General features: G+C 34.4%; 2 protein-coding genes across 2 annotated transcripts; both read left to right on the forward strand.

Moving 5' to 3' along the window:
* Nucleotides 1-2,481: 2,481 nt before the first annotated feature.
* LOC143616381 (ABC transporter C family member 5-like) lies at nt 2,482-11,364 on the forward strand. The gene is made up of 11 exons (XM_077089222.1): nt 2,482-4,821; nt 4,917-5,237; nt 5,322-5,408; nt 6,409-7,089; nt 7,197-7,361; nt 7,956-8,250; nt 8,346-8,560; nt 8,719-9,024; nt 9,443-9,506; nt 10,103-10,342; nt 10,836-11,364. The coding sequence occupies exons 1-11, from the start codon at nt 2,815-2,817 to the stop codon at nt 10,946-10,948; spliced, it is 4,494 nt and encodes a 1,497-aa protein (XP_076945337.1). The 5' UTR covers nt 2,482-2,814; the 3' UTR covers nt 10,949-11,364.
* A 2,043-nt stretch (nt 11,365-13,407) lies between these two features.
* LOC143616382 (NADH dehydrogenase [ubiquinone] 1 alpha subcomplex subunit 9, mitochondrial-like) lies at nt 13,408-17,463 on the forward strand. Its single transcript, XM_077089223.1, has 13 exons — nt 13,408-13,509; nt 13,581-13,680; nt 14,341-14,405; nt 14,623-14,708; nt 14,800-14,884; nt 14,968-15,038; nt 15,179-15,310; nt 15,379-15,494; nt 15,588-15,711; nt 15,820-15,888; nt 16,635-16,755; nt 16,956-17,158; nt 17,247-17,463. The coding sequence occupies exons 1-12, from the start codon at nt 13,428-13,430 to the stop codon at nt 17,093-17,095; spliced, it is 1,191 nt and encodes a 396-aa protein (XP_076945338.1). The 5' UTR covers nt 13,408-13,427; the 3' UTR covers nt 17,096-17,158; nt 17,247-17,463.
* Nucleotides 17,464-18,804: the final 1,341 nt, after the last annotated feature.

The following is an 18,804-nucleotide window of genomic DNA, read 5'->3' on the forward strand; positions in this document are numbered from 1 at the left end:
AATTCTTACAGAAAATGAAAGTTCAGCGGATTATGTATGACAAGTAGAGGAAGATGTACGTTTAGTCTATCCCTTAATTAACTCTTTTAAAAACAAAATATATTTTACCTTTGGTTATATAGAATATATGGGTCAGTTATGTATAGGAAAAAACGTGGTTTTAGTTTTTTATAAACAAATATAGTTACGTGACCTAACAACCAATGAGATGACGCGTCAATACTAAAACGAAAACGACGTGATCATCTTGTTTAACTATAATTAAAATATTTAATTGTAAATTCTACGTATGTTTTTAGATGTGACTATTTTGATTTCAATCACTTATGGTTTGATGAAAACGACTATTTATGTAAAAAGTAAAAAGAGAGAGAGAGAGATAACTATAGATTGTTAATCTTAAGGATTTCTCTTTTTAATTAACTTCGCATTATTTGTAAGTTACACCGTATTATCTGGTTTTAGTTTTACCTTATCACAACGTTATATTATAATTTAACCCGTTAAATATTAGTATTAATCCATTCATATTAAAATGAGCCAAATTTATATTATGTTTTTTAGTAAACTAAATCAGTATAATAATAATAATAACATTACAATAATTATCATTGTCGACACTCTTGTCAATTTACTGCTCATTTTCTACACGAGAAACTTTAAGCATGGTTTGTTAAAAGTTGTTACCAATGAATTTAAATCTCTAATAATAATTTAAACCCCTCCCCTTTTAGCTGTAAAATTTATTCAAAAGGTGTTGTGCGTCGTAACGTATAAGTTATCGAAGCACAAGCATACACTCTATCAAAAGTTGCTTTACAGTTTATATTTCTTATAGTTTCTTTTTGTTTCTCTTGCATCTTTTAAACACGATGTCTCTATAAAATCTAGATTTGCTGTTACGGCATCCTCGAATTTATCAACGTATATGAAGGTCGTTAACTTTTTTTCAATGCTTACGACGCCACAACCCCGTGGGGTTTAATTTAACATTATGTTAGTTGACAACCATATATATTTTGTTGTCCTATAAAAAAGTGACTTTTTTCTTCTTTCCGTAATCTTGTTTAAGCATAATATATTTTGACATGTGAGTTTTAGATGTGTACTTTTTTTGTTTTAAAGATTCTGATCACTTTACCCTTCACCTTAATCACATACTTTTAAAAAGTTGATAAAAATGACTAAAAACTTTGTATTAGTTCATTTTCATGACTCCCTTCAAATTATTCTCCTCCTTTATAGAGCTCCATCCAATGTTATGTGTTACATCAACATATTGTTATTTTATATATTTAACCCATTTTTTTAATGACAAGTGAATAAATAAAGTGACTGTTCGGGATATAATCCATTAATTAATTATCATTACTAATCTACTAGTATTAAAATTAAGTTAAAGTTAATCAAATTTTCATACAAATAGGTAAAGTCAAGATCTATATATTTACACAAGTAATAACAGAAATCCTATAATATATTTATAACAATCATATTGTGTTTATTTTAACCATTAAATAAAAACAGAATAATATTTTGTAATGCTTTTTCCCTTCTGTAATATCATTCATTAATTTATATATATTATATTTATTATAACCGCATGCTCAAATTTTGTTAACCAATTTTTAAAGCAATAAAACCAGTAGATACACAAAACAAGCAGTGATCAATCCGATATTTTTTAAGATATAAGTTTGCTCAATGAATCATTTTTCATATTAGCCACATATTTTAGAATATAAGCAACGGTATCAAATACAAACAAGTTTTATCGTGCAAACAATACAAACAGAAGAAAAATATGGACGTCATGGTGTTTTCGTAATTTCTTTGAATAGAGCAACCACGATAAAACAAAATACAAGTAGAATAGTAATAATAACTAAGCTACACGTTACGTGTAGCGTAGTTTTCTCTACTTGTATATTTGTTACAGCGTGGTTACTCTATTCAGAGTAGTTACGAAAATGCCATGACATCCGTTTTTTCTTCTGTTCGTATTGTTTGTTCGATAAAACTTGTTTCTCCGTTACCTCATCCAATATTCCAATCCAATCACTTGCTTTTATCATAACATTTAAGTGAGGTACGGTACGGTACGGTACAAACGTGGTCAGTGAGGTCCTGGCTAGTGGAGATACAGCTAGACCAGCAGCCATCTTTAACACCGTCCATTTGATAACGACACATACATACCCTGATATTTGGCCGATCATGATTCGATTCTCACTTTATAACCAACCAACCAACCCACTCCTATTGGACTTCTTGTACTAGCACTAGCAGTAAATTCAATTCAATTCAATTAATAGAATTTCATATTAATTAATACCCACTCTGCAAATAATATCCTGAAATTTAACTACTTCCTTCCGCCGCCACCGCCGTGATATAATTCCGATCACCTTATTATTATTATTCCGGCGCCGGCGAAGGGAAAGTAGTAAAAGTTGTGGTGTTTCCCACTTGAGAAAGAGAAAACATAACGAAAACCCACAGAAAGTCGGTATTTTGGCTTCTTATGTAGTGGGTGTTGATCAAGATTCTATTTTTTAATCTTTTTTATACATATAACACACCTTCACTCTCTCTCTCTCTCCTGTACTCATCCGTGTTGTATTTGAAGATTGAAGGTGCTGTTTGTCTTCATTTGCTCTGTTCAATTTCATCTTTTTCTTTCAACAAGCACCCATCTGTTACACCCATTGACACATGGTGAAATGCTCTTGCCACTATACAGATTCATCCCACTATTAAACACCTTTCATCTTCTTCAATCTTTCATCTTTCATCCTACTGTTGAATCTTTCCATGGATCCTAGGGTTTTGGAGCTTGCTGCAACTGGGTTTAATTTCTTTTGTGTGGTTTTGTTAATCTTGATTGTGTTATGGAACAAGATTGTTGTGTATGTCAACCGAACCCGGGTTCGAAAAGAAGATGCCGAGGAAACTGGGACTAGGGTTTCTATAGGATCTGAGTTTTTGAATATTGAGATTGGTAAAGTGTATAAAGCAGCAGTCTTTTGTTGCTTTTATGTTCTTTTGTTGCAAACGGTGGTTTTATGTTACATTGGTGTGTCTTTGATTAGAAAGTCTCAACAGGGTGTGAGTTTAGAGCCTTTGTTGTTGCCTGTGTCACAGTTTATTGCATGGTTTGTGTTGAGTTTTTCGGTTCTTGATTGTAAGGCTAAAACCCTTGAAAGGTTTCCATTGTTGATTAGGGTATGGTGGGTTGCATCTTTTTTGATCAATTTGTGTACCCTTTATGTTATTGGGAAGAAATTTGCAGTTGAAGGGTTTAGACTGTTGAAAGCTTCCAGCTTTCTAGTTGATCTTGCAGCAACACCTACTTTAGGGTTTCTTGGTTTTCTTGGGTTGAAGGGCGTGAGTGGGATTTATGTGATTAGAGGGTCGGATCTTCAAGACCCGTTGTTGGTTGAAGAAGAGGATGCAGGGTGTTTGAAAGTAACACCGTATAGTGACGCGGGCTTGTTTAGTTTAGCGACATTGTCGTGGCTAAACTTGATTCTTTCGACCGGTGCGAAAAGACCGCTCGAGCTTCGAGATATCCCGCTTCTTGCACCCGAAGACCGTTCCAAGTTTAATTACAAAATATTGAATTCGAAGTGGGAACGGTTGAAAGCTGAAAATCAACCCTCGTTAGCTTGGGCTCTTGCTAGATCGTTTTGGAAAGAAGCTGCAAAAAACGCGATTTTTGCAGGATCATACACGCTCGTATCGTATGTCGGCCCGTATATGATCACCGACTTTGTTGATTATTTGGGCGGGATCGAGCATTACCCTCTCGAAGGCTACATTCTTGCAGGCGTGTTTTTTGTAGCAAAACTGATAGAAACTTTAACGACCCGACAATGGTATTTAGGGGTTGACATATTGGGAATGCACGTGAGATCGGCTCTCACTGCCATGGTGTACCGAAAAGGTTTAAGACTCTCGAGCTCCGCAAGGCAAAGCCACACGAGTGGCGAAATTGTAAATTACATGGCGGTTGATGTGCAAAGGGTGGGTGATTACGCGTGGTATCTCCATGACATATGGATGTTACCAATGCAAATCGTTCTTGCTTTAGCCATTCTTTACAAAAGTGTTGGCCTTGCGTGTATTGCAACGTTATTCGCCACTATTTTATCGATAGTGATAACGATCCCGCTAGCAAGAGTTCAAGAAGAATATCAGGATAGGTTAATGGCTGCTAAAGATGATAGAATGAGAAAGACGTCTGAGTGTTTAAGAAATATGAGGATCTTGAAATCACAAGCATGGGAAGATAGGTATAAAGTAAGATTGGAAGAAATGAGAGGTGTTGAGTTTAAATGGCTCAAAAAAGCGTTATATTCACAAGCATTTATCACTTTCTTCTTTTGGAGCTCACCTATCTTTGTGGCTGCGGTTACTTTTGGGACCTCAATCTTGATTGGCGGTCAGCTGACAGCAGGAGGGGTACTTTCGGCATTAGCCACTTTTAGGATTCTTCAAGAACCATTAAGGAACTTTCCCGATTTGGTGTCAATGATGGCTCAAACGAAAGTTTCTCTTGATAGAATCACGGGTTTTTTACAAGAGGAAGAGTTGCAAGAAGATGCCACGATTGTGTTGCCACGTGGGATGTCTGACGTGGCGATCGAGCTTAAAGATGGTGAATTTCAGTGGGACCCGTGTGCTCCGAGGCCGACATTGTCTAATATTCAGTTGAAAGTCGAGAGAGGGATGCGTGTAGCAGTTTGTGGTAGTGTGGGGTCTGGGAAATCGAGCTTTCTTTCTTGTATTCTGGGTGAAATCCCTAAAGTATCCGGCGAAGTAAGTTCTAACTTCATATGTGTAATGCCCTTTTTGGTCATTTCTTAATAATTTCTTAAAAAGATAATTTTTTTTATGTTTTAATTGTGGTTTAGGTTCGGATTTGCGGGTCTGCAGCTTATGTATCTCAGTCAGCATGGATACAATCAGGAAATATTGAAGAAAATATATTATTTGGCAATCCAATGGACAAAGCTAAATACAAAAGAACACTTCACGCATGTTCGTTAAAAAAAGATTTAGAGCTTTTTTCACATGGAGATCAAACGATTATCGGTGATCGAGGTATAAACTTGAGTGGTGGCCAAAAACAAAGGGTGCAGTTAGCACGGGCTCTTTATCAGGATGCTGATATTTATCTGCTTGATGATCCGTTTAGTGCTGTGGATGCGCACACCGGATCAGAACTCTTTAAGGTCCGGATTTAATTGTTTGTGGTTTAGTGAATGTTTTGAATTCAAAGATTTGTTTTGACATAATATACGGTTGTTGTTTTTCAGGAGTATATATTGACAGCATTAGCAACTAAAACGGTAGTTTTTGTAACTCACCAGATCGAATTTCTGCCAGCTGCTGACTTGATTCTGGTAAAAAAAAAGTTCTTTATTCGTTTGTTTTTTAAACACATATGGTAAAGATGAATGTGGATCTTGCAAGTTGCAAGTTAAGAAATGTGGAAAATAAGGAAAGCAATTATTTAATGCATGGTTAATGAATAATAATAATAATATTTAAACACAAATGCTAATATGCAGAAAGTTTTTGCTTATGACCAGGTCAATTTGGATTATATTTGACCTCTAATGCGTCAAATAAGTATAATAAAAAACAGGGGATGAGTCAAAGTCGCCCAAAGTGTTCTTTTTATATTATAAAACCCCTTAAATTGACTTATTAAAACTAAGGTTGATTACTATTGAGATAATATAATATCTGTAAATCTGTAATCATATTCGGCATGCTGATTATTTATATAAAAATAATTTCTTTGGAGAAAAGGTGTTCTGGTCAACCCAACGTGACGTGTTTCACGTAAACGGTCTTTCTAAAATAAAATGTGAAAATGAGTAGTCTATTTAGTTGTTGCAAAATATTGGCATAATTATTTACCTATAGTTAGTTACAATAAGGCTAACAATAACATTAAGTTGGGTATTCTAGCTTGTGCCCTATATTAAGGGGCATTCAATGAGGCTAAATTTCTATTATCATTGTCTTGTTATGATATACTTTTCTTATCCTAACAATGACATATTTAGTATAATAACAAATTAGGAGATTTATAATATGCATTAAATGCTACTTAACATAAGTTAGAAAACCTAATGAAATAAGCCTGAATACATCGCGACAAAATCATGTAAAGACAACTAACAAGAACTTAAAGCAATACTATTATGATAATACAAAACCAATATCATATCCTGAGTTATATAGCTCAATAAATTGGGATCATGAGATATGGTTTGGCAATCTTTATTTTATTATCAATCTAGTGTTAAGTTATTAAATAAGTCCATTTTTTTTAATCTTATTAGTATATGTTTTACATTCTCTGTTTTTAGCATTGTCATTTTTATATGTTAGGTTCTTAAAGAAGGTCAAATCATTCAAGCTGGTAAATATGACGAACTTTTACAAGCAGGAACCGATTTCAACACATTAGTTTCAGCTCACCACGAAGCAATTGAAGCAATGGATATATATAACCACTCTGATGACGAGACTGATAATGACCAAGACTTGATAAAAAACTGTGACACAACCGGAACCAGTATGAACACAACCACACAATCTCCAAATGAAAAAGAATCGATCACAGGCCAAAAAGCCCTAATAAAAGAAAAAAAGAAATCAAAACGCTCACGAAAAAAACAACTGGTTCAAGAAGAAGAACGAGAGCGCGGTAAAATTAGCATGAAGATTTACTTGTCTTATATGGGTGCAGCATATAAGGGGTTATTAGTACCTCTTATTATTGTTGCACAAACATTATTTCAAGTTCTTCAAATTGCTAGTAATTGGTGGATGGCGTGGGCCAACCCGCAAACTGAAGGGGATACGGCTCGGGTTAGTAATTTGGTGCTGATTGCGGTTTATATGGCACTTGCGTTCGGGAGCTCGTGGTTTATATTCGTTAGGGCGGTTTTAGTGGCTACATTTGGTTTAGCAGCTGCACAGAAACTGTTTGTGAAAATGCTTCATAATGTTTTTAGGGCACCAATGTCGTTCTTTGATTCGACTCCAGCAGGACGAATACTGAATCGGGTGTGTTTAAAGTTTGAAAATTTTCTTATATTTAGGTTCTTTTTTTTCAAAAGGGTTATTTTCTTTTTCATATTGTTGATCTTTATGGGATCTTTATGGGTTTTCAGGTGTCGGTTGATCAAAGTGTTGTTGATCTTGATATTCCTTTTCGACTTGGTGGATTTGCGGCAACAACAATTCAGCTTCTTGGTATAGTTGGGGTGATGACTCAGGTGACGTGGGAAATCTTGCTTCTTATCGTCCCGATGGCGATCACGTGCTTGTGGATGCAGGTGAATAATTTTATATTTTAATATTTTTGTCTAGAGGAATAATTTTGATTCGGGGCTTTGGGGTATGCTTTTATCTCTTAACGTGTTAAACTGAGTTTAGAAAAAAACTAGCTTAAATATAGCCTAGGTCTGGCAAACTGGGCGGGTCAGGCAGGTTTGGGTCACGAGTCAAAACGGGTTCGATCAATATGATTTCTTAGCAAAATGAGCTTGGGTCAAAACGGGTCGTTATATAAAAGCATCATTTGGACATTTTTAAGCTAACAAGTTTATGATAGTTACCCGTTTTGACCCGTTGACTAAGCTTAGTTGACCCAAATTGACCTTTTGGCTTATTTGAGATGGCCCAAATGAACCCATATACAATTTGTTTTTACCCAAATCAACCCATTCTTGTAAGAAATAGAAATTTGAGTAAACAGAGCTGAACTGTTTCAGCTCAACCAGATCCGACACGTTTGACCCATACATTCTTGGTTATGGGTCTTTAATAACTTCTGATCTTGTTTAAAGTTGATTAGGAGGTTATCGGGTCAGTTTACATTTGCATAAACTAATGAACTAATAACATTTAAATTACGCTTTCTTTATTAGAAATACTACATGGCTTCATCAAGGGAATTAGTGCGTATCGTTAGCATCCAAAAGTCTCCAATTATTAATCTTTTTGGGGAATCGATTGCGGGGGCAGCCACCATCCGAGGTTTCGGGCAGGAAAAAAGGTTTATGAGGCGGAATCTTTATCTTCTTGATTGTTTTGCCCGCCCGTTTTTCTGCAGCATCGCAGCTATCGAATGGCTTTGTTTACGCATGGAGTTATTATCAACTTTTGTATTTGCGTTTTGTCTCGTTTTATTAGTGAGTTTCCCGCGTAAAGCTATAGATCCTAGTAAGTATTTTCACTAATTTTCACTTATGTTATTATTGGCCCTTGTTAATTGATATGAACATAAAAGTTAACCAATTTTGATTTATTTACTATAGGTATGGCGGGCCTGGCGGTAACTTATGGTTTGCAGTTAAATGCTCGTTTATCACGGTGGATACTTAGCTTTTGTAAGCTTGAAAACAAGATTATTTCTATAGAGAGGATTCATCAGTATTGCCATATCCCGAGTGAAGCTCCACCCATCATTGAAGATAGTCGCCCCCCACCCTCGTGGCCCGAGGAAGGAAAAATTGAAATTGTAGATTTGAAGGTATTTTTAATATAATCTTTGGAAAAAACATAAATTTGTTGACATGCATAACATCTTGTTATTGCATGCCAATTTTTATAATTAGTCATTTAGTCCTTAAATAATATTTATTGAGATTTATATGTTTATAAGATTGATTTTTTACATATATTTAATAGGTTCGCTATAAGGAAAATTTGCCGGTGGTACTTCGTGGCGTGACTTGTGAATTCCCGGGAGGGAAGAAAATAGGGATTGTTGGACGTACGGGAAGTGGTAAATCAACGTTAATACAAGCATTGTTTAGACTCATTGAACCTGAAAGTGGCAGAATTGTTATAGATAACATTGATATTTCAACAATTGGCCTACATGATTTACGTTCTCGACTCAGCATTATACCACAAGATCCTACTTTATTTGAAGGGACCATTCGGGGCAACCTTGATCCCCTTGAAGAGCACACAGATCAAGAAATTTGGGAGGTTAGTTATTTTCAAAATCTTGGATTTTTAAAATAATTTATGTGAAACATTATAGGCAACTTTTGAATTGCTGTTAATTTGTTATACAAGATTGACTATTTGTGAAACAATTAGCATACCTTCATAAAAATTATACAAGATTGACTATAATGGGTAAATAAGTAATTTTAACTTGGAAACTTGAAAAATAAAATTTGTAATTTTCAAGGGCTTTATAAAATCTTGAGCTTATAAAGTTAAGAATTAGTACTTCTAGCCAAATATTTTGAACAAATATAAACTGTGTATTTGTTGAAATATTTGGATTTGAGTCGATGAATCATAAAAGCATCATCCCTCAGTTACATATTTAGATTTAGTGTTTTATTCTTTCGTTCGAATTTTATGCATGAAAATGAATGCATTTTGTAATGAATAGGCACTTGATAAATCTCAACTTGGAGATACAGTTCGTGAGAAGGAGCAAAGGCTTGATGCACCAGGTATGTTTTTACATGATGGTTTGAACTTGAATTTAAAAGCTTACGATAGTTTAATGTAGAGGCGACAAAGTTTATGGGCCACATGGGTTGGAAAACAGGTAAAAATGGTAGTTTTGTGCTAAATGGGTCACAACTTGTGTTACACCTGAAACATTTTTTGTCCAAAATTTCAATTTTATAAAAATATAGTGTGTAAATTATTACAAAAGTTGCACTATTTTAATAGCACTAAGTTTTTTAATTTAGGAGGTTTTTATGTTTCAAAATTACATTTAAGCCAATTTCTTCCAGGTGACAGTTTATGGTTTAGGCAGTGTTGGTGTATAAAATATGATTATAAATTATATTATATCAATAATGGTGAAGTTTTTTTAGTAAAGTAATTTAAAAATTTATATGCATTAAAAGTACACTTTGACTTACACTCTGTTTGACTTATTTGTTTGGACCTATTTGACATGGTTGACTAGTTAGAAATGAAATCGACCCGTTTGTAAACAGGTCAAAATTGCAAACTCATGAATATCATTTTTGAGCACACTAAAAATAAAAAGATAATCATTCTGAATTTATGTTTTGTTATGCGATTCTTGCAGTTTTAGAAAATGGCGACAATTGGAGTGTGGGCCAACGGCAGCTTGTTTCACTTGGCAGGGCGTTGCTGAAACAGGCCCGAATCTTGGTGCTTGATGAAGCAACCGCTTCAGTTGACTCAGCTACTGATAATCTAATCCAAAAGATTATTCGTCAAGAATTTAAGGACTGTACTGTTTGTACTATTGCTCACCGTATCCCTACTGTCATCGATAGTGATCTTGTTCTTGTTCTTAGTGACGGTAGGTGTTGACTTTTTTTGGTCAACCAAAATTATATGCCCCCATAAAAAGACAAAATATTTTCAAAACATGTGAAACAGTCGGGTTGATCTAGAGATGGTTTGGGCCGAAAACAGGTAGTTTTTTTAGGTTGAAATGGGTCGGGTTGGGCTGACTTAGTACTTTCGGTCCAAAATATTTAATTTGTTTTTATAAGAAATTAGCCTGCCAAATATTATTAAAAAAAATACCCTTTTGAGAATCTGAGATAAAAAAAAACGGGCCGGGTCATGTTGGGTTGACTTGGCACTATTTTATAAAAATTAATAACTTTTTTAAGGAACAATTTAGGATATGTAAATACTTTTGACTTTATTGACTACTAACCATTTGACCAATTAACTCTTTCATAAATTTAACTGTTCCTATCCAAAATATTCTGCATCAGGTTGCTTGTTGATCAAGAAAACTTTTATCGAATTTATAATAACAATGTTTTACGCGTGTTTTACAGGGCAAGTTGCAGAATTTGATTCTCCAACTCGGCTATTAGAAGACAGGACATCAATGTTTTATAAATTAGTAATGGAATACTCGTCTAGATCAAGTGGCATCCCGGATTTTTGATACAAATGGCGGGCCCGGATACACCTTTTAACCAAGAACCAAGGAAGTGGGACCCTACTGCATGAATCAAATCAAACTCAACCCTGCTTCTGTTTCCCGAGCTTTATGTTGACCAAAGTCAAAACCGGTGCCAAAGAGGTTTGTAACACGAAAACGTGCCAAAAAAGGTACACGCTAGAGAACAAAACCATTGTGAATTGTGAGATTCAAATGTTGTTAAATGTTGACATGCTTTGTAACATAAATAATCTGGTTATAAAACCAGAAAGATAGTGTTATTTTTTGGTAATTATTAGTGAAAAGAAGCAATGGGAAACAACCTTTATTCTATTAAGTGCAACAAGTTATGCTTTTTAAGATGATTTTGGTCATAATTTTTTAAAATGGTCCATCATGAGGAAATATTAGACTTAGTTTGAATAGCTTTTGCAGTGATTATCCAACAATTTTCTAATGGTTTTGTTGACTTGACTTTTAAGAGGTTTTCTTCAGCCTGGAATTTGATTGAAGCAATAATGATACTCGATTTTTGGGTTGTTTCGTGTTGTTTGTATGTAAATACAATGAGCAGGTTTTGTTGCTAACAATTGATTTTTTTGAATGCTATATTAGAGGGAGATGCAGTTTTATATAATTTTATACTTTTATGTTATGCTGGTTTTAGTTGACTTTAAATAGTCAAAGGGTAGGATTGGTGGCAATGCATGATTTGTTCTGTTCTGGGCTATATCCACTTCATATATTAATAATTTTGGTGTTTGGTTCTAGAGGTAAATAATCAATAAATGATACTTAAAAGTACTTAAATGTATGAGATTTAATAATTTTATATAAATTAAATATTAGATTATCCACTCTATAGAGTCATTGACAAATATGTGATATATATACTAAATTTGTAATTACACTAATCCATTTGTGTAAAACCCAAATCAAAGATGCGTCACTGTCTATTTGTTCTCTCAATACGCAATAGGTAAAATTTGATTGTTCACGTCTTAAAATTACAAACCTCAACATTTTTACAGTATAACATGTTTCTCGCCGTACTTGGGAGTAGGAAACGAGAACTTTAAAACTTGCATCAAGATCATTGTTTATTTCTTTATTATGATATATTCGACAACTATCTTTCAGTTGATTTTTTAAGTAAACTTCCAGACTTCCGGTTGAAAATTTGTGGTTATCTTTGAAATTCCCATTTGGCGCATCATAGTGTTTTCAAGTTTCATGCCATGTATGTCATTCACAATCTTTACATGCGCATCTCGCCTCGAAGGCTTAGTATCGGGCCTTTGATTGTATTGGATTAGACCTAACCAAAAGCTATTACACAAGGCCGTCTTTGAGATTTCCAATGCCCAATAAGAGTACTAAAAAATGCCCCCCTATACAAAATAATTCTCAAAAAGATCAACAATAATTGTAATATTTCATTATTATGCCTAAACTTTATTAGATTGTGTAATGTTTTGTAGACATGTTCAGATTGTTTTATATCATTCCCAACCACTACCACAACCCTGAGTTACGCAAGACTCTATTTTATATAATTCACCAGGTTTTTGAATATCAAGTTTCACAAACATTAATAAGTAACACGAATAGTGTCTATGTGTGCATCAACCTCGATAAGTCAATATAATGTTGAATATGTGAGGATAAATTTAATCGTACGAAGAAAAGTTACTACACGAGGATAAATTCTAGCTTTATATCTTTTGGACTTCTAGGCAGGGGTGTTAAAAAAAACCGAATCCGATATATCTGAAATTTCGGATATCCGAATTTTCGGATAATTTGGATTCAGATAGTGATTTTAAAATTTTTCGGATAGTTCGGATATCCGAAGTATCCGAAATATTTTTAACTACTAAATACTAAATATTATATATGAATTTCGGATAATTTTTGGATATTTCGGATAGTTTATAGAATATTTCTGATATCCGAAATATTTTTAAAAGAAGTTCTTTACCTTTTTAATAGTTGTTATTTTTTACAGATATTTCGGATATCCGAAATTTCATTCGGATAGTGAAATCCGTCATCCAAAGTTCGGATATCCAAAAGTCCAAATATCCGACTTTGAGCACCCCTATTTCTAGGTAGTGATTTCACACTACACAGCCAAGCTTGAGACAAGCTTTGAGTCTCTTATAAGATACTACAGAAGCTCGAGCCTAGCTTAAGCTCGTTTAGTGTTTTGTCCAAACATATAGAATGTAATAAAAAAAATCCTTAAATAATAAACGAGCTGAGTCGGAGGTTGAAAACGAGCTGCCTTGAGTTTATTTTGAGAAGTTATAAGTTTTAACTCGAAGGTCAAACTTCAGGTGACAAAATGTTCTAATAAGTGTAGGTTAAACTTAAGAAAACATAAGGTAAGCTTTATAATACACACAGGCGCAGGTTAGACACGACCTCAGTCTGGGTTATCTTCTCATCGTCGTATCGCAAAACTCTCTTCTCCTTGACGATGCAGACCGTTTCGAGAAGATTAGCTCGTGACAGTTCTTCGATTTACTCTCTCAAATCGCTCTATCCTGTTTCCGATCGCTGTAATTTCATTTCTAGGGTTTCATTTCACCTATTTGTTTACATTTCATTCAATTCAACTGATGCAATGCAGATTACGGCAATTATTATGATCGGCGTTACGCCTCTACTCTCACCACTAAAGGTATTGGACATCTGGTCCGCAAGGGTACTGGTGGAAGATCATCCGTTAGGTATTATTTATATTTCTGATTTTATTCCTTATTTTTGTTTATATCGTGTTAGCTTTTGAGATGTTAGTTGAACTTAGAGATTTGTAAACAAATCTGGTTAATATACCTTCATTAGGTCTAGAAGCTGCTTAATTTAGGGATGAATACTCGTCCCATACCGGTATTAGTTTTTTCATGTTTTCGGTATTAGTGCCGTACCGATTCCTTCCCTAGCTTAATTGTGAAGTTATTAGGAATGCCAGTTTTTGCTCACGAGTTCATTTTATCTTTTGGCTTAGCGCTGAAATTATGCTTCTTTTTTTATATTATTTGAATAATTGTGAATCAAGAGATTTTAGAATGTGAAAGAAATCAGAGTAAGTTGTACTTTAAAGTGATACATAGAGGTGAATAAAATCAATCAATGTGAAACATAATGTCATGATGAGTTGCAAAAACTATACGCCATCATCATGATCTAGAACTTATAATGCATATTGTTTGGTTTAGATTTGTATCTTCATCATAGTCTACGTCTATGTAGAATTTGTTTTCATTTCATTTGATTACTCTTTTAGTTTCGTAGTTAGAGACTTATAAATGGTGGAGTTGGCTAATGACTGTGTAATGCTCTTCATCACATGAATCAATTATTCAGTTTGGTATTTACTTGATTTGCAGTGGCATAGTTGCTACAGTATTTGGAGCTACTGGTTTTCTTGGGCGTTACTTGGTGCAACAACTTGGTTAGTAGAACACTTAACATCAGTGTACTGTGTTAAAAAGTTATAGCAACATTTGTTCTCATTTTTACTTCTATATAAAGTTCATATTTTAAAAAAATAGTTTTGCTGATCATGCTCTAGCATAGCATATTGCTGAACTATCTAAAAGTTAACTTTAAGCTGAAGTTATGTTCTGTTTTGTGATACCTACTGACATTAATTCTTTGTATATCTGCAGCTAAAACAGGTTCACAAGTGTTGGTACCGTTCAGAGGTTCTGAAGATTCACCACGCCATCTCAAACTGATGGGAGATTTAGGGCAGGTAACATAGAACTTTTATTATTATTCTTTAATGATTGTTTATGTTTGGTGCTAGACATTCACAATTTCGCACTCCCTTTTAACTCACACAGATTGTTCCCATGAAATACAACCCAAGAGATGAAAACTCAATCAAGGCTGTCATGGCCAAGGCAAATGTTGTGATTAATCTCATAGGTAAATGTTTAATATATTCTTGTTCAATTTTCTTATGTAGATATTGTTGAAATTGCTTTTGACATTGCAACTGTTTTTTACAGGAAGGGAACATGAAACCAGAAACTATAGTTTTGAGGAAGTCAACCATCATATGGCTGAAAAACTTGCCAAGGCAAGTATTAGTGTTGCGTTGTTCTTGTGTTATATTGTTTTTGTTTATTTTCTTTTCTGCGACAACCTTTTGTTTATATTTTTTTCTGCGACAACCTTTTGTTTATTTGTCGTCTAATATAGTATGTATTTCGTATGCAGATTTCTAAAGAACATGGTGGAATCATGAGATTTATACAACTCTCTTGCTTAGGTGCATCTAAATCATCTCCTTCTAGAATGCTCCAAGCTAAGGCTGCTGCAGAAGAATCCATCTTTCGTGAATTGCCTGAGGTAAATAACATATCTTATTTGTGTAAATATATTAAATAGTTAAGCTTTAATGATTTGTCTGTTTTCAGGCCACAATACTGAGGCCTGCAGTGATGGTCGGTACAGAAGATCGAATCTTAAACCCATGGGCTCAATTTGCTAAAAAGTACAACTTTCTTCCAGTAATCGGGGGCGGTTCTACCAAGTATGACTTTATTTCATTTCATTCATATAAACTTCTAAATATTAATGTAATCGAATCTTATGATGACTTATTTTTAATATTTGTTGTTTACAGGATTCAACCTGTGTATGTTGCTGATGTTGCTTCTGCAATTGTTACGGCTTTGCAAGATGATGGTAGTAGCATGGGAAAACTATATGAACTTGGCGGGCCTGATGTTTATACGATTCGTGAATTGGTGACTCTAAACTCTATTGTCTCCATGATTTTTTGCATAGTTTTCTTTTTTGTTTTCTATTCAAATTAAAAATTTTGTGTCAAAATTTCTTATATCTATGTTTTGCAGGCTGAAATTATGTATGAAGTGATTCGAGAATGGCCTCATTATGTTAATCTTCCTTACCCTGTTGCTAAGGTATTTGAGTAATAGTTTCACCATTATGTTAAAATCTCTGTGTAGGTAATTATGAATCAACAACCTTATTTTTGTTATTAAAATGCCTTTTAAAAGCTACTCTATTAAGTGGACCGTTACGATAAATCTCTATAATGCAAGTATAAGGTAACCAAATTATGTCTCCATGTCATATATGTTTCTTGCCCAAAACAAAGGACTTAAATCAAGTTTTAGCTACAGGGTCAATTTATTAGGTTTCCATGGGTCCATGGGATCTTGCATAATATAATATTTACCCAACCAAAAAAAAAAGTCAAATATACCCATTCAAAATACTTAATATTTAACATTTTCCCGTTTCATTATATACAGTTTATAGTATGATGATTATTCCCTTCTCTTTTTTCTTACACTCTTAACTCTCCTATCCTTTTGCAGGTTTTAAGGGTAGGGTATAAGTGTCATAAAATAAAAATGGAATAATTTTGATATTGTGATATTTTTGTTGGGTAATATGATATTATATAACAAGTTTTGAGGGGGTATATGAAATTATCCCTTAGATATAATAGTAAAGTAGTCATCTAATGTTTTGGAAACAAGCAAACAATGTATGAGGTTATACACATTTTAATACACTTTGGATGACTTATGACCATCATTCTGTTTTGCCATGCTTTTTAGTTTTTGCCGTTTGACCTGTTTGTGATAAAAATATAACCCAGGTTGTTGATTGATTTCATTCTGATGTGAATTTATCACAGGCAATCTCAACACCTCGGGACGTACTCCTTAACAAAGTTCCTTTCCCATTACCCTCACCAAGTATCTTCAATCTGGATATGATCAATGCTTTTTCCTCAGATAAACTCGTCTCAGAAGATGGTTAGTGTTTCAAGCCTTACTTTTTTAACTCGTTACCGAACTCCACATCAGCACCGTATTGCAAAAACGTCAACATGGTCAAAGTTATCAACACACCCATTATTTTTGAAAAGTTCAATGGCTTTTACAGTTGACAACTAATTTCATTACCTTCAGTAGAACATTCCACTGATTTTAATTTACCATGGTTGTGCTTGTAGCTTTAACATTCAATGATCTCGGGATTGTGCCACATAAGGTGAAGGGATACCCTATTGAGTACCTTATCCAGTACCGCAAGGGTGGGCCCAACTACGGGTCTACTGTCAGTGAAAGAGTTCCTACAGAGCCTCCTTATTAAGTTTTTTTGTAACTGGATATTTAAATTTGTAAAACTTGGTGCTTGATCCAACTGGTACCTGAGGTATGTTCTCCCATCTGTAAATAACGGTATTCGGACCCTCGTTTACTTTTATAGTAGTAGTAATCATTTGGCATTGTAAAAAAATCAGGTTTCCAGGTGCATTAGTTTTCCCCAAGACAGATGAGGAATAAAAAGATTTCAAGTCTTTTTTCTTGAAAGCGTTGGATGGTTTTGTATAATGAATCTGAATCTGTTTTCGTTTAAAATTTAGAGAGAAGCATGTTGTTTGAGGACTAACTTTGCTTCGTGTATTTGGAATTGTTAAATATAATCCAGATAATAAAACTGGTCAATTGCTTTTGCTATATTAGTGGGGTGTCTGGGATTGCTGTTAACATAAAGATCCTTTTTATTAGTGGCGGCATCGATATTCATTTGTTTAGAAATGAGTTGGTTTGGACAATTGTTTTTGATTGTTTATTTGTGTCAACTTAAAATAACATGACACTCAGTTATTAACTTGAAATGGGCTTAAATGGTTCAGCAGTCAGCACAAACTTCCGCAGTTGTCGTGACCACCTACCCGTTGTCGCTGACTCCGCCATTAACACCACTGCCTTCACCAATCAACGCCACTTGCACTGGCCTTTCACAGCCTATAGTCACTAACCTCCATACAAAATATAGCTTAACCTATTTTGCTGTCTTTTTTCTTAAGATGATTCATTAATTCTGAGCTCATTTTGATATAGAACCTGTTTAATCTGAATAAAGTCGATCGTTTTTTTATTTTGTTTTAAATCAGTTTGTTTTGATTCGAAGCCTGCTTGGGCTGTTACTCAAGTTGCCGGGCTTAATTTTTATAAGTAAGGCTATCCATTTTTAAGCTTCTAGGTAGTTAAAATTTACCAAAGGCTTTTAGCCTATTGTAAAATTGGTTTTTCATTATCGTATGGTTGAGAGTTCGAGTCTTAGGCACCCAGGGTTCATGGGTTCATGGGATGGGGGTTCGGGGGTTCACAGGATCGGTGCCGCAAATGCTCCAAGGGTTCATGGGATGGGGGTTTGGGGGTTCACGAAACCATTCAAGAAGAGGGGAAAATGGGGGGAAACTTTTATGGGAAGCATGGGGGCTCAATTGATTATATGGATTCATTTGAGTTAACATAGGTTGAGATGAGGTGGCAATATCATATTGATTGGATTAATGGATTCAAAAGGGTTTCAGGATGAACATTGAAGCGAATTTATTAGTAGCTTAGAAGATGTGTGGTAGCCATTCTAAAATAAAATAGAACTTTTAAAAATAATCAAACTAGTAATAATCAATATTAATTGTGGTAAGATCTATTAGCATGCATTGTGTATATTTAATACCTGGTGCCGGCATGTCACAAGCCCCACTGCATTTGGAACTGCACAACTAATTCCATTTGTACATATATGGAAAACAAAAATGTTATTATCTATTTGAAGATTCTAATTTATTTAAGCTATTTTAAAATTAGTATTCGTTTTTGGCTTTCAGCGCCTCCACTAAAAGTTTTGATATTATTAAATTTTTAATAACTCGATTAAACAATACATTCTAACGCCAAACGTAGTGGGCGCGAGATTGGGCGACAAAGGGCTAGAACGCTGCCCCCTGCCGATTTGGGGCGGGGCGGATTGTTTTTATCGCCTAACTTGTTAGAAAATAATAATAA

The sequence above is a fragment of the Bidens hawaiensis genome, unplaced genomic scaffold (assembly GCF_021521415.1).
Source record: "Bidens hawaiensis isolate Kalapana, Puna unplaced genomic scaffold, B.hawaiensis_p1.1 tig00046919_1, whole genome shotgun sequence".
In the NCBI taxonomy this organism is placed as follows: domain Eukaryota; kingdom Viridiplantae; phylum Streptophyta; class Magnoliopsida; order Asterales; family Asteraceae; genus Bidens; species Bidens hawaiensis.

What these genes read in the sequence shown, in the direction of transcription:
- LOC143616381 (XM_077089222.1), top strand. Translation starts at nt 2,815, where the DNA reads ATGGATCCTAGGGTTTTGGAGCTTGCTGCAACTGGGTTTAATTTCTTT. An exon ending in TCCCTAAAGTATCCGGCGAA is followed by an intron (nt 4,822 to 4,916) that starts GTAAGTTCTAAC and finishes ATTGTGGTTTAG; the next exon opens with GTTCGGATTTGCGGGTCTGC. An exon ending in TCACGTGCTTGTGGATGCAG is followed by an intron (nt 7,362 to 7,955) that starts GTGAATAATTTT and finishes TTTCTTTATTAG; the next exon opens with AAATACTACATGGCTTCATC.
- LOC143616382 (XM_077089223.1), top strand. Translation starts at nt 13,428, where the DNA reads ATGCAGACCGTTTCGAGAAGATTAGCTCGTGACAGTTCTTCGATTTAC. An exon ending in TGTTGTGATTAATCTCATAG is followed by an intron (nt 14,885 to 14,967) that starts GTAAATGTTTAA and finishes TGTTTTTTACAG; the next exon opens with GAAGGGAACATGAAACCAGA. An exon ending in TTTATACGATTCGTGAATTG is followed by an intron (nt 15,712 to 15,819) that starts GTGACTCTAAAC and finishes TATGTTTTGCAG; the next exon opens with GCTGAAATTATGTATGAAGT.